The sequence below is a fragment of the Peromyscus leucopus genome, chromosome 13, assembly GCF_004664715.2.
Source record: "Peromyscus leucopus breed LL Stock chromosome 13, UCI_PerLeu_2.1, whole genome shotgun sequence".
Lineage (NCBI taxonomy): Eukaryota > Metazoa > Chordata > Mammalia > Rodentia > Cricetidae > Peromyscus > Peromyscus leucopus.
This window is the reverse complement of record NC_051074.1, coordinates 52,133,850-52,149,645: the sequence shown is the minus strand read 5'-3', so window position 1 is coordinate 52,149,645 and position 15,796 is coordinate 52,133,850. Positions and strand designations below refer to the sequence as shown.

Below are 15,796 nucleotides of genomic sequence, written 5' to 3'. Positions count from 1 at the left end.
CATGTATGCTGTGGCTTGTGCTCACACACACAAAATAAATAAGGGTAACAAAAATTTTAAAGAGGAGCATATTCTAGTGGTATATATACACATCTCACAAACAATAACTAAAATGTAATAAATTTAGAAGGATAAGTAGAAGACATAGTCAATGTTGGGAAGCATTAATATTTCTAAATCATTGAGGTATTTATATATACATTATTCCTTAATAAATGTCACTGGGTAATATAAATCAACTACTATTCACCAGCTGTCTACTGTATGAAGCACTTCTGGGAACTGCGATACTGTGGCAAACAAATGCTCACCTCACCACTGTCAGATAGGGGTGACAGGAGGAAAGGTAACTCATTCCAGGGGGGACTCTCAACGTGGAAGCATACTCAATAAGTGACGAGAACAGAATTTGAGTGACTGCTAAATGGTCAGGAAGGTTCTTGGCAAGCTGGGGTGATGCTTGAACTGGACAGGAAGGTGATGCACAGCAACACCAAGACTCTTGGGGTGAGCAGTCTAGGGCAGGGAAAAGGTTCCAGAGGAAGGGGCAGGTAGAGCAGAGCCTGGGGGGGGGTGCACAAGAAACAAGTATGAGAGGGCTGTGTGGGGAGAAGGGACCAGACTACTGCAGGATTTCTGAAAGAGATCTGACAGGACTCTGCATTTTTGTTATTTTCATTTGAAGTGAAATTCATGTACATGTGACCATGTGAAAATAGAGAATCCAGTGACATCAGTGCTTTCACGGTGCTGTCCGACCCCCTTGTGGCCTAAAGGTCACTGTCAAGGGTTATAATGGGGCAGGACAAGAGGCCGCTCTGGCTGCAGGACGAGTCTTGGCCTGTCTCTACAGGACTGCCCAGAGTCATCAACGGGGTGTGCTCGCTAGGGTTGTGTCATCTCGACACAACCAGAGCCATTCTGGAAGAGGGAGCCCGACTGAGGACACACCCCACCACCACCACCACAGCCACCCGTTTTTCTTAGAACAATCATTTCACATGATTTTTACTTCAGCAATAATACATTTTCCCACTAGTAATAGACAATTTTCTATCTGTACATAAATTCTAAAAATCTAGGTAATACTTAAAATGTGATTAGAGCTTTTGTGAAAGGAATTTTAAAAAAAAAGTGGCCATGAGATGCCACGTAAAGAGTACATTTGCCAAAATATCCAAGCAACCAAGAATTGATATTAAAACATATTTTTCCAAAAAACAGTCTCGAACTGAGGCGGTGGTGTACATCTGTGACCCTGGCTCTCAGGAAGCCAGGCAGGTGTGCATTCCTGCTAGACTGGGCTGCACAGTCCTGGATCTCGCTCTGTAGACCAAGTGCTGTGGGATGTTCTGTATGTCCTGTGGGAGCCCGTTCTCGGGTTCCTCGTGGCTATACCCAGCAGGTCCGCATAGAGGATGATTAGGACCACGGGCCTGAGTGCAGGTATCTGAGATGGTCTGTATGTCAAGTTGCTCTGATTGGTCAATAAATAAAACACTGGCCCGTGGCTAGGCAGGAAGTATAGGCAGGACTAACAGGAGAAAAGAAAGAACAGGAAGGCAGAAGAAGTCACTGCCAGCCGCCACCCTGACAAGCAGCATGTGAAGACACCGGTAAGCCACGAGCTGCGTGGCAGGGTATAGATTTGTAGAAATGGATTAATTTAAGATATAAGAACAGTTAGCAAGAAGCCTGCCACGGCCATACAGTTTGTAAGCAATATAAGTCTCTGTGTTTACTTGGTTGGGTCTGAGCAGCTATGGGACTGGCGGGTGACAAAGATTTGTCCTGACTGTGAGCAAGGCAGAAAAACTCTAGCTACAGGCTGGCCTTGAACTCACAAAGATCCGCCTGGCTCTGCCTCCCGAGTGCTGGGATTAAAAGTGTGTGCCACTAACTGCCTGGCTTTTTTTTCTTCTTAACTATATAATTTTCATCTTTCATCTCAGATTTTATAATAAAAGACTGATATTTTATTAGCACTGTTAAATTATTCTGTATTAGTTCTCTATGTTAGTGTCAAGAAAAGGGCGGGCTGGAGAGGTGGCTCAGCGGTTAAGAGCACTGGCTGCTCTCCTCTTCCAGAGCCCTGAGTTCAATTCCCGACAACCACATGGCAGCTCACAACCACCTATAATGGAGCCAGTGCCCTCTTCCAGCGTGCAGACGTACACTCAGACAAAGCACCCACATACATCAAAGACATAAAGAAACCTAAAGAAAAGGGAGGCATACATTTTCTTACCTTTTTAAACTTTTCCATTTGTTTGAAGGTGTCTGGGTCAAGCTCCTGGGATGCATCCTTCATCCATAGCAGGGCTCCTCGATACTCTGTGCGAGCCCGCTCCATACGATTAATGGTCATCAAGGTGTCAGAAACGGCCCTCTGACTGAACGTCGCTACTTCTTGCTTAAGACGAGACAGGGGAGTGCACAAGGCCAGTCTAATAGCAGAGAGGTGAAGATCAGAGGAAGGCACGTCCATAAACAAAATTCTAGACACACTGCAACCCGCGTGTACCATGTAGCTGGGTCACAGGCATGCCGAGGAGATTCAGAGAGCAGACCGAGTTACTCGGAGAGCTGTTTCTCCAGGTCCACCCCTTCTAACTTTAGGAAACATAACTCGGTAGCACTGCGGATGCTGATCCAGATAAATAACCAGCAGCAGGCACTTCTACCACCCAGAAGAGAGTTTCTGAGACAACAAAGGACCTGAGTGGGTAAGTCACAATCTATTCAGAGTGCTCAGCTGGCAAGTGTTAGGGAGAAGCCGGGTTTAAAGATTAGCTAAAAATGCTAGAACTACGGAGGACGCAGTAGTTCTGGACAGTTGAGTGGGGATGGGAACACAGGTGTTTCAGGAGCACAGACCAACCCCAGCTGCTCTATGGCTGCTATTGATACAGTGGCACTAGAGCATCCGGGACCCACGGGCTCAGTTCCTTTAAGGAGGAGTTCTGCACTAATGTGGTGATACAGAATAAAGCCACCTGGGCCAGAGGGCACACTACAGACCTGATGAGGTCAGCTTTCTCGTTTCCGTTATACAAGGATGTGAGCTATGTTTAGAGGGTATATACATGCTATATATACATACTATACATACATGTGATAGTCTTTGTAACACATGTCGTTATGCTAAACACTGTGAAATAGTAAGTGAAAAGTATGTAGTTAAGAAAGAAAAAAAAATCGGCTGGAGAGATGGCTCAGAGGTTAAGAACACTGACTGTTCTTCCAGAGGTACTGAGTTCAATTCCCAGCAACCACATGGTGGCTAATAACCACCTGTAATGAGATCTGGCGCCTTCTTCTGGCCTGCAGCCATACATGCAGGCAGAACACTGTATACATAATAAATTTAAAAAAAGAAGAAAAGAGAGAAAAAAATCAGGCTGGGTTTGGTGGCACAGACCTTTAATCCCAGCACACAGGGAGGCAGAAGCAGGTGAATAGTTCTGAGTTCAGGGCTAGTCTGGGATACATAGTGACTTTTCTAAAATAAATAAATAAATAAAAAGAAAAGTTTCAATTTAATCACAAATAGTATATGTCACAAAAAGTGAATGACTGGAGGACGGCATGGTTCAAGGGTCATGCCTCCTCTAGGATGCACGAGGCCGGGGGTTGGCCATCAGCACCATAGAAAACAGGGAAATGGAAAACATAGGAACATGTATAAATATTAGCCATTCTGTGACTCTACTATAGTAAACCATTTGAGGAATAGAGTGTAGCACTAAGTGCTATTTTTAGGGATTAGGCAATCAAGAACATTAATTTTTAAGTAATTCTCTTGAATGCAAATGAATAATTAAAAGCCAGGCATAAAATATATATCCCCGAACACATTTCTCTTGAATGCCTTATTAGAATGGTCAGTGACCTTTCTTTGAGAACTATGCGAACTTGGCCCACACGTCAGGAGCATGATGTGACTACAGAGAGGAGGAAGAGGAGGAGGAGGAAAAGCTGTGGTGAACCTTTGCTTGGCTGAGGAACAGAGTGCCTTGCCGGCGGCATCCATCATTTTGCCAGCTTGAGTGGCGTCCCGTTCTGCTTGGAGCTTTAAAAAGAGCCCTAGTTCGTTTTCTTCCTCTGATATAACTAGAGAGAAAATTACAGTTGAGTTAATTGTTTCATCATTTTCTCAAAACATAGAATAGGCAGGAGACGCCACAGGGAAAGGTGCTCTCCACAAAGCCTGACGACCTGAGTTCAAACCTTGGGCCCCACTTGGAAGGAGAGGCCTGACCCTACAGGTTGTCCTCTGACCTCCACACATGTGCTATGGCACTTAGGAGTGTGTGGCGCACACGCGCGTGCGTGCACACACACACACACACACACCGACACACTGAGATTCTCACAATAACACTGCACTAGAATTGCAAGGGGAAGAACATTTTTAACACGTGAGCCTGTGCCTGCTTGTTTGTGGAGAGGTTAACTTTGTCAGGCTCGTTTGCAAAGCTCTCCGGTGATTTAGATGCTGACTCACCAGACCTTCCTTCTGGAAAACTGATAACAAACAAATCCACAAATGAGTCATTTTCTAAGGTGCAGATACACGCTGCAGGATAATTGCTTTCCTTCCCTCCCCCCTCACCCCACCCTGGGAGCTGAGGACAGAACCCAGGGCCTTGTGCTTGCTAGGCAAGCGCTCTAATCCCCAACCCAATTGCTTTTTTTTTTTTTTTTAAATTTATTTATCTATTATGTTTACAGTGTTCTGTCTGAACGCCAGGAGAGGGCAACCAGATCACATTACAGATGGTTGTGAGCCACCATGTGGTTGCTGGGAATTGAACTCAGGACCTCTGGAAGAGCAGCCAGGGTTCTCAACCTCTGAGCCATCTCTCCAGCCCCCAGTTGCTTTTTTTTTTTTTAATACAAAGCATTTGTTTCTTCTTTATAATTGTTGAATTACCCTTGACGCCCACTCTGGTTTCCAGTGCTCCCTATCCCAGACCCGCAGACATCTACAGTCCTGCTGTAGAAACCGTAAAACCGGTTGCCTGGTGTACTGCCACCCAGTGTGGACCATGAAGAGATGGTCCGGTGTGTGCTGCCAGATGTGAGAAGGAACGGAGGGGAAACAGAGACTCTGGCTAATGTGACGACGATCAGACCTGTCACAGCTAATTACAAACAGCAGGGCTTGGCGAAGACTGGGTGCAGCTCAGAACGTGCTGTGCTCTGCACATGTGAGGTCCATGTACACACAGGAGCAAGCTTAGGTTTGTGTGTATTTGGGGGGGGGGGGTGGGTTTGTTTTCGAGACAGTTTCTCTGTAGACCAGGCTGGCCTCGAACTCACAGAGATCCACCTGCCTCTGCCTCCTGAGTGCTGGGATGAAGGGCGTGTGCCACCACCCGGCTCTGAGACAGGGTCTTAGTATGCATAGGATAGCCTTGAGTCTCTATGTGACCCAGGCTGGCCTCCAGGTCATGATCCTCCTGCCTCAGTCTCTCAAGCACTGAGATTACGCATATACAGCATCACCCCCGGCTAGCATGCATGTTATTTCTATTTAGTTACTGAAGGAATTTTTTTTTTTTTTTTTTTTGAGACAGGGACTCCCTACAGAGCCCTGGCTATCCTGGAACTCACAGGGATCCACCTGCCTCTGCCTCCTGTGTGCTGGAATTAAGGTTGTGCCTGGAACTCACTCTTATTACACTTTATAAAAGTGTCAGAGTAGATGAGCCACAGAGAAAATATTGCTCCTTTAGCACAGAATGCTTCAGACACACCCATCTAGTTCCTACCTGCCAACTTCTAAACCACCCTCAAATGGATGCGGAGGAAAAGTCCACGAGTGCCAAGTTAAAGGGAACACGAAGTGATGACAAATGCCATGCCTTCTTTCACCTCAGCCACAGAGGAAAAGCTGAGGTTGAAAACTGGAAGTTCCCCCTGTGCTCAGGATGTGGAGAGAGTAAGTGGTGCATCTTCTAAAGTGGAATTCTGCATTTCCCTGGGTCCTCCATCCAGTAGGAGCCGTGACTAACGGTTGACATCATAGGAACCAAAAACACACATAACATTTCTGTGAAGGGAATCAAGGGACAGCTGGACAGACTTCCCACTGCTGGTGTGGGCAATATCGAACTAGCCACAGTTAAGAAATGCAAACCAGAGCGGAGAGCAAAGGTCCGTCCAGCAGTAGTAATTTGACAAGGAAAGTTGTACGGGAGAAAAGACGAAGCATGCCTTTAGTGTGACGATAACGCAGGGGTCGTGGTAAACAATCAAGATGAGATGAAAGGTCATCACAGGTCAGGAGCAACTGAGTGTAGACCCAGAATGGTCTCTGGTGCAGTGAATGAAGATGGCCCCATAGACCCACAGCAAGTGGCATTATTAGAGGGAGTGTGTCACTGGGGGCGGGCTTTGAGGTCTCAGATGCTCAAGCCAGGCCTAGTAGCTCACTGTCTCTTCCTGCTGCCTGTGGATCCAGATGCAGAACTCTCAGCTACCTCTCCAGCCCCATGTCTGTCTGCACGCTGCCATGCTTCCGGCCATGACGACAATGGACTGAACCTCTGAACTGCAGCCAGTCCCAGTTAAACGTTTTTTTTATAAGAGTTGCCGTGGTCATGGTGTCTGTTCACTGCAATAGAACTCTAAGACAGCTTCCAATGCGGGCAGCACAGCATGAGTCTCCAAGTGTATTTGGAGAATATAACATCCACTTAAAAAGTAAAAACAATCCCAGCACTCGGAAGCAGAGGCAGGCGGATCTCTGAATTCGAGGCCAGCCTGGTCTACAGAGTGAGTTCCAGGACAGGCACCAAAACTACACAGAGAAACCTTGTCAAGAGAAAAAAAAAAAAGGAAAAAAAAAAAAAACCCAAAACTCAAAGGGCAGCCGCAGAGTCCAGCCCTCTTTCCTCTGCTCCTCTCTGTGTCCACGAGGTGACACCAGAGAGCATGAGGAGGCAATGAGGGGGTGACTGCTCAACCTGTGACCATCTTCAATAAAACCGTGCACTGCATTCTGACCCCCTAGAGACCCGCCCAGCATGCTGACATAAAGTCCCCTTGAAAAAAGAACACTGCCCCTCCCCCTCTCCATTCCCACGAGGTGTGCACCCTCGACCCTTCCCCCCCTTTCTTTCTGCCTCCCTCTTTCCTTATCTTTCTCTTCACCTCTGTATTAATAAACTTATTTCCATGTGATGCAGTGCCTGGGTGTGAGTGACTATGTTTCCCCTCCCTCACAGGACACCCTGGCCCAGCCAGCCGGGGCACCTCCCACGTGCAATGTCACAGCATTGGTGCCATTCTGGGACTCGGCAGGCTCTCTTACTGCTTCCTCCTGCTTGCCAGCAGTCGGAGGACCCCTGGGACCCTGTACCGCCCACCATTTTCCGACTGGAGGACCCCGGGACTCTTCACCCTATTGGTGAGATTCTTCGTGCCCTTCCGCGCATTTCCCACAACTGAGAGTCACCTGTCTCTTTTTATAAAATAAAAATTCATATGAACTTCACAGGATTGGGTCCACTTCACAGAGGCCAACCGAGCTCCAGATAAATGAGTTTCCTCACATGTCTGTTCCTGAGGATGGTATTTCTCTCTCTCCTGGTCTCCTTTCCCAATCACTAAGACCATTGGCCAAGAGGCTCCAAATAAATTCATAAATTTTAACTCTTGTCTCTAGTCTGTGTCTGTTTCAGTGGGCTTCCATCTGGCCAACTGACACATCCAGGCATCTGCTACTGACTTCAACCTGTGAGACATGGATCTGCTGAAGGCTGATGTGGACCAGTCCAGCCAAATGTAATTATTTCCTGTCTCTACAGCTAGGTCAGATGCCCATATACTTCTGATAAATACTCCATTACCTGGGTTCCTTCCTTACCTTCGAATAGCCAGGGTCCTGAACACCTGTGCCCCATTTCAGCTTGAAGCAGTTATGGAGGAGAATGCATAGTCCTGTGTCCCCTATCTCAAGACAGGCTAGAAGGTGGGGTTAAAGGCAGAACCCCTGGCCTAGGGGACCAAATGGCTACCTAATTCCCATTGATATTTACTAACTAAAATGGTTCTGCAATACGGTAAGACACTTGACCTCCTTTATGCAGAACCAAAGAGGTATTATATGACCTTAAATAATTATTTCTATATAAGTCATTCCTAATTATAGTCTGGCTGTACTCAAGGATCAGAAAGGCAGCTACAGGGCCTTAAAATGGTAATAGATTCAGACATCACTGCCAACAGCTTAAAAAAAAAAATCTCTCCTTACTCCAGGTCTCTTCAGGCTTAAGAATGTAAGCCTCCTTGTCCTAGCCAACTTCATTAAGCTGGAACTAACTGGAAAACCTGAATATTCAGATTTAAGTCATATATATGCTCTCAAAGTTAATTTAAATACATCTAACAGATTTTGTTCCCCCAGTCCTCAAACACTTTAGAGATCTGAGAATATGGCATTCAATATAAAAGCCTTTTTATGAGAGAGACAGGTCAGCTCCTCGCAGCATCCTGCATCTTCTCCAGGAAGATGGATGGCTACAGAAGAACCTCCACCCAGAAGCTCATGGCAAGGCTGGACACACAGCGAGGAGGTGAGATCCTGTCCAGACTGTGAATAAGAGGAACAACAGGGTTGGTTGTCCTCTCTGCCAAGACAGGTAGGATGACCTCCCCAGATTTCTACTTCACAGAAAAAAAAAATCTGTCAGATCTTCTGGGCCTATCAGCTGAACAAGTGCTACCTTTGGGGCTTCTGTCCCCCCAACAACCATGGAGAGACTTGGGATTGCTGCCTCGGTGGCTGGAAAGCTGTCTCACTTCTTAAATTTATCCTTCTCGGATCTAATGATGTTTGATGACTAGGGTATCAGTTTAACAGCCCCAATCCCAAGACAATAAGCACCTTGAGAGCTCATTAGTAAGTTTCTTGTTAAAAATACAGACAGGTATGCCTCATTCACAGACTTCATGGTACAGGATAGACTGGTTTCAGATATAACTTCACATTTTTAATATTGATAAATGCAGTTTTGATAAACTGATAGAGCACTGACTACAAAGAGTTCTTAAGAGTCCTTAAGTTTCTATGGGTTTTTTTTTGTTTTGTTTTTTGTTTTTTGTGGCTATGATAGAACTCCATTCCAGCTGTCTTACAGATACCTACAGGTTCCTGGGTAAAGTTCTGCTACCGCATCAAGAAATCTGGTCTGATGAAAACTAACAATCTCCAGAGCCCATTTCTGACCCCACCCATTTTTCTGAGCATATTTCGCTTATTCACTGTTCCCCCCTGACCTCCAGAGAAACAGCAGATGTCATGGCTTCTATACTCCTGATTGGTATGCCATTTCCCCCCAGGCTCCTGGAACATCATTGCTGCAACCTGCCTTCTCGGCTCCCTCAAGGAACAGAACTCTGAGATCTCCTGTGGCCATGCGTGACTCCCCACTTCCCCCTCCCCACTTTGCCCCTTGTCAGCAGGAAGCAGTCTTGAGAATTCAACACTCTTGTTCCCCTACTTGCTATCCATAACTCACTTATTATAATAATCAAAATGGAGGAATGTTAGTATTCTGACCCTTCCTTTTGAAGACCTGCCCCTTGAAGACCCACCCAGAATCCTGATGTGATGTAAAGTCATTTTGGAAAAGAAAACTGCCCTCCCCTAGTCTGTCTCTCTCCATTCCCACGAGGTGTGCACTGCTGTGGATATCGCTCTGTATAAATAAAATGCTGATTGGCCAGTAGCCAGGCAGGAAGTATAGGTGGGACAAGCAGAGAAGAGAATTCTGGGAACAGGAAGGCTGAGTCAGGAGATGCTGCCAGCTGCCGCCATGAGAACCAACATGTAAGATACTGGTAAGCCATGAGCCATGTGGCAAGGTATAGATTTCTAGAAATGGGTTAATGTAAGATATAAGAACTAGACAGCTAGAAGCCTGAGCCATTAGGCCAAACAGTTTAAATAATATAAGCGTCTGTGTGTTGATTTTATAAGTGGGCTGTGGGACTGCTGGGGCTTGGCGGGATCTGGAGAGAAACCCTGCAGCTACACTGTACCCTCGACCTCTCTCCTCCCTGCTCACACTCTCTCTTTCTGTCTCCCTCTTTTCCTATCTTTCTCTTCATCTCTCTATTATAACAAACTTATTTCCACGTGGATGCAGTGCCCGGGGTGTGAGTGATTGTCCATGCGCCACTGCCCGCCACTGCATCTCACAGGTGGGATACCCTGGCCCGGCCAGCCGGGGCACCTCCCACATGCAGTATCAACAGGGTGGCTCTGGGGATGAAGCCCTGGTAAAGCGCTGCTGACTGTTATAGTCACAAACTTTAAATTCCCTTTGGCTATCTTCTAAATATCGACTTACAAGTGCTTCCATTGTTCTGAAAACACCTCTGTCCAATCTATACGTCCAGCCCTCAGGACAGAGGAAAGAGTGTTCATGCTTCTAACCCAGAATCATTTTGGGGGGTTCCCCAACTTTTACGATGACTCTAAGGCTTGAGTCTACTGCTTTTCCTACAGTGTGGATTCCAGTACAGGTTATAAACAATGGGAATGCTAATATGTCTAAAACTTTTACCTCTTTTTATAAACTTATATAACAAATCCTTTTAAGCTTCAGGGAGTCATGAGACTTGGATCCACCTCTCACAGGTGAAATGGACTCCAGATAAGTACTCCTGTCAATCAACAGCCTACATTTTCCCTCTACCACCCACCCCTCAGGCTGAGATCCCCTCCCTTATCTTGGGACTCCTCCCTTCTCCCAACTACTGGGACCACAGGCCTGGAAGTTTCAAGTGCACCCAATCTACCAATTTTCCTCACTCCCTAACTTTACCTTCCCAGCAAATTTCCAGTCAACTGAAGACTGCTAAGTGCTCCAAAATGGCCTGCAATGTGCCAGCCTTGACTGTTCCTGCAGAACCTGCATCACAGACTGCTTCAATGCAGCCTGCATTCCACTAGCTCCAGGTGGCCCCACAGAACCTGAGCATCAAGCAAAAACAGACAGACAGACAGACATCCCCAGCCTGCACTCTCCTCTCCCTGCCTATGACCACCATTCCGGTCTTCCTGGACCTGACAGTGACACCCTATTTCAGCTTAGTAGTGGTTACAGAAGAGACTGTGCTGTCCCATCATCATCCAGTCCCACGAGGCTGGAATGGTAGGTCTCAAGAAACCCAGGACAAACCGCTAAGTGAGGTGCCTATTAACATGTCAGAGCAGACACTGGCCAACCGTCCCAGCATCTCGGTACCTGTGGCTCCTCCCGGCACTTCCCACACCACCCCTACCCTAGACCTCTGCGGCCAGGGTCTGAGCTCCAATTCCTTCCCCGAGTTCTTTTCCTATACAACTCAGCCGTTTTGGCTACATGTTCCCTCGGTCCCTCTCTTGGCTATGCTCCTGGACCTCTCTTCTTCATCTGCCCTCTCCTCTTGCCCCTTCTACCCCCCACCCCCATGGCCTGCTTCAGTCTGCTGACCCGTTCAGCCTGGACTCTCCCAGCTGTCTCTGGCTGTGCTCCTCCTCATATTTATATTACACATCTTCTCAACCATGCCTAAGAGTGGTCATGTCATCATTTTCATTCAGGAATAATGTTAATTTAACAGTCTAATTGTTTGAGAGGTCTGAATTTTCTATGGCTCATAGCTTTAATATTAGGGGAAATCTTCCCTTTTGGGTGAACATGGAACACTTCGTTATCAGGTATAAAGTGAGCATAAGTCATTGCTGAGTCTTACCTTTACTAATGCTGAAAGGGCAGGTGATTTCAACCTGTGCTGCTTTCATGGTGGGACCAGCCTGCCAGCATCGACGGATACTCTGCTCTGACAGGCTCACGCCAGGGCAAGTTAGTCCATAAAGATGTTCAGTGATACAGCAAATGCTGAGCTCATAGAGCTCGACATTCGGTCTCCATTATACAAAGTTCCTAGAACTGCACTAACCTTCTGTATTTGTCTGATAGTATGATCAGCAGAAGACCTGTTAGTATAAGAGTCTTCAAGATACTACATTTATGGGGCTGGAGAGGTGGCTCAGAGGTTAAGAGCACTGGCTGCTCTTCCAGAGGTCCTGAGTTCAATTCCCAGCAACCACATGGTGGCTCACAGCCATCTGTAATGAGATCTGGTGCCCTCTTCTGGCCTGTAGACATACATGCAGGCAGAACACTGCATACATAATAAATAAATAAATTTTTTTTTTTTTTAAAAAAAAAGATACTACGTTTATGTATCACCTCAAAGAGAAAGCACACCGTGAAATCTTCACATGTGATCTCTTCCTTATTCTGAAATGCCATGAGGATGCTGAAGGATCTAGTGATTTCATGGCAAAACTGAAGACATACAAACTTGCCAACGTTTGCTGACATTTCCACTTCAATGGACTAGAATGGCCCAGTCATCATGGAAGCCTTTTACAGCTTGGTATTTTTGACCCTAAGTAATCTGGCCCTGAGTTTCCTTTTCTTTACCCTTCTTAGTCTTAAGGCAGAAAGTATAGTATAGGCAGGACAAGAGAGGGGAGAATTCAGGGAACAGGAAAGCTGAGTGAGGAGATGTCAGTCTGCTATCCAGGGAGCAGCATGTAACAGGCACACAGGTAAAGCCATGGAACATGTGGCAATATATAGATTAACAGAAATGGGCTGAGTTTAAGTATAAGAGCTAGTCAGTGGTAGGCCTGAGCTAATGGCCAAGCAGTTTTAATTAATATTAGCCTGTGTGTGTTTATTTGGGTCTGAGTGGCTGCAGAACCAGCGGGTGAGAGATTTGTCCTGACCACTGGCAGGCTGGGACACAGGAAAACTCTAACAACAGGGAGTTTGAACTTGGATATAGGAGTCAAAGGAAAGTCTCATCAAAAAGAGAGCCTTTGACTAAAAATCCAAGGAAAGTTAAGGAGCATAAGATGCAGATATGCTTGTCGGGGAAAGAGATCAACACAATTCAATGAAAGGGTTTAGGATAGGAGATCAGAGAGGTATCCAGTAAGTCACGATAACTGAAGCAGAGAAAGAAACACAAAGGCTACGTTCCAATGAAGTGGTCAGGGGCACAGAATAGCCCACCCAAGGCAGACTGCTGAGGAAGGGAGCTGAAGAGGAAAGCGGGATGTGCACATGGAAGCAGAACAGAGGGGTGAACGGAGGGGGAGAAAGCAGCTGTGGGGATGAGAACTGGTCACTGGGTTTTCCTTCTGGTGACCGTGACAAGAGATGCTTGGAGGAGAGGAAATGATCTACTGAGCAAGTGAAGCAGAAGGAAGGAGCCTGCTGTGGTGGAGAGGCCTGTGATCCTAGCATTCAGGGAGGTGGAGGCAGGAGGATGCCAGGCCAGCCTGGGCTGCAGAGTGAAACTGTCTCAAAAAAAAAAACAAAAGGAATAAAGTCCCTCCCTAGCACATAAACAACCTTATCAAATGTTTCTGCCAGAGAAGAAAGGAGTGAGGTACTGATTGTGAGATCTGCAGGGGTCAGAAGAGGTTCTGAGTGATGGACACACACTTAAGACTCACCCAGAAAGTATGCCCTAGAATAGGAAGTGAGTCTGGGCCAAAGGAAAAGATGGACACTGGGCATTTTGAGACAGGTTCACAGAAATAAATATCATATTTTGCAATAAAAACTCATAAAATAGTTTGATAAACAACTACTTTCCCATTAAATGACTCATTTTCAAAACTGCATACCAGTATTTATTTTAAAGGGGAATTATGGGATAGCTATGATGTCATACCATTGAGTCTTAGTTGATACTTCTCAACTATCTTCAGAAGTTCATTGCAGGTCTCCTGGATGGAGTGAAAAACCTGGAAAAAATAAATTAAAGAACAATAAACAAATGCAACTTTCAGCACTTCAAATCTAGAACACTCACATAAAGTATCTATTGGGTATATTTCATAAATCATGTCCATTTTACTGGGCTGTGATGTACGTCTCTTAAACATAGTAACTGTCTATTTTAGAAATATTATGTCTATTTTTTTTAACTGGGATGTACTTCAGGCTTACTTTTAGTACTGATATAGAAAGAACATTTAAAATTTCCCTGTGAATACTGGAGAAAAAGGGATAGATGTGTGGAATTCATCTTCAGAAATTGTTTCCCCTTCAGCTCCCAATTCTAAACACTAGGAAGTTACATCCAATAAAAGCACATTAAATCATGCCACAACACCGGAAAAGAGAGCACTTTAGGAACAGCCAATGCTCACTATGTCTTTTTCTAATAGTAGTCAAAGCAAAACAGCCCAATAAGTTTACTATAAAAAATAATGGCGCAGGTAGGCCTGTGGCGGCGGCCCGTGGAGGTAGACGTGCCCAGCGGCGGCAGCCGACAGGGCTATTCAGGCCCGGCGGCAGCCGGCAGAGACATTCAGGCCCAGCGGCGGCCCACAGAGGTAGACAGGCCCGGCGGCAGAGACAAGCAGATGCAGGTAAGCCTGCAGCGGCAGCCCGCAGAGGTAGATGGGCCCAGTGGTGGCAGCTGACAGGGATATTCAGACCCGGCGGCAGCCGGCAGAGACATTCAGGCCCAGCGGCAGCTGGCAGAGACATTCAGGCCCAGCAGTGGCCCACAGAGGTAGACAGGCCTGGCAGGGGAGACAAGCAGACGCAGGTAGGCCTGCGGCAGCGGCCCACAGAGGTAGACGGGCCCAGCAGCAGCCCGCTGAGGTAGACGTGCCCAGCGGCGGCAGCTGACAGGGCTATTCAGGCCCGGCGGCAGCTGGCAGAGACATTCAGGCCCAGCGGTGGCCCACAGAGGTAGACAGGCCCGGCGGCGGAGACAAGCAGACGCCTGTGGCGGCGGCCCATGGAGGTAGACGGGCACAGCGGCGGCAGCCGACAGGGATATTCAGACCCGGCGGCAGCCAGCAGAGACATTCAGGCCCAGCGGCAGCCCACAGAGGTAGACGGGCCCAGCAGCAGCCCGCTGAGGTAGACGGGCCCAGCGGCAGCAGCCAACAGGGACATTCAGGCCCGGCGGCAGCCGGCAGAGACATTCAGGCCCAGCGGCGATCCACAGAGGTAGACAGGCCCAGCGGCGGCGGAGACAAGCAGACGCAGGTAGGCCTGTGGCGGCGGCCTGTGGAGGTAGACGGGCCCAGCAGCGGCCCGCTGAAGTAAACGGGCCCGGCGGCAGCGGCCGACAGGGACATTCAGTCCCAGCTGCAGCTGGCAGAGACATTCAGGCCCGGTGGCGGCCCCCAGAGGCAGACAGACCCAGCGGCAGTTGACAGGGACATACAGGCCCGGCGGCGGACCACAGAGGTAGACAGGCCCAGGGACGGAGACAAGCAGACGCAGCTTGGAACAGGGACGCCCCTAACCCCAACATCTGGGGAAGAAGCTATCTCCGTGGGTCAGAACCAGAACGAATCTGAACACTCCTTCTGAGGACAACCCAGGGCCCAGCTGCTGATCCTGTGAAACCCAACAACTTGGAGGTGTTGGTGAGACTACCCTGCTCAGCTGAAACCCATCTGGGAGAGGATTCAGATGCCTACAGTTTAAAGTCTGAAGAAACAAGATCAGCTGAGGAGTTGACAAATGAACAAAACGTGACCTGGGAACACAGAAGAAGGCGCTACCCAGACACCAAACCAGATCACCAGAATCATAAGTATATAATTCACCGATCGAAATCAGCTGCCCCTGAAGAAATAGCCCAATAGCACCAATTTAACCAAGAACCACTACTAAACCAAGACTAAAAATTAGAACAAGAGAGGCACTCTCAGACACAGACACCACCTGCACCGCACAGAGGAAGT

General features: G+C 47.4%; 1 protein-coding gene across 1 annotated transcript in view; it reads right to left on the bottom strand.

Annotated features, from left to right (window-relative positions):
* Ica1l (islet cell autoantigen 1 like) overlaps window positions 1-14,244 on the bottom strand; it is a 43,251-nt gene extending 29,007 nt beyond the window's left edge. Inside the window, 3 exon segments of the mRNA XM_028860383.2 lie at window positions 2,249-2,447; window positions 3,990-4,113; window positions 13,756-14,244. Of these exon segments, the coding sequence (XP_028716216.1) occupies window positions 2,249-2,447; window positions 3,990-4,113; window positions 13,756-13,969 (537 nt within the window). The 5' untranslated portion in view covers window positions 13,970-14,244.
* Between the last annotated feature and the right edge of the window lie 1,552 nt (window positions 14,245-15,796).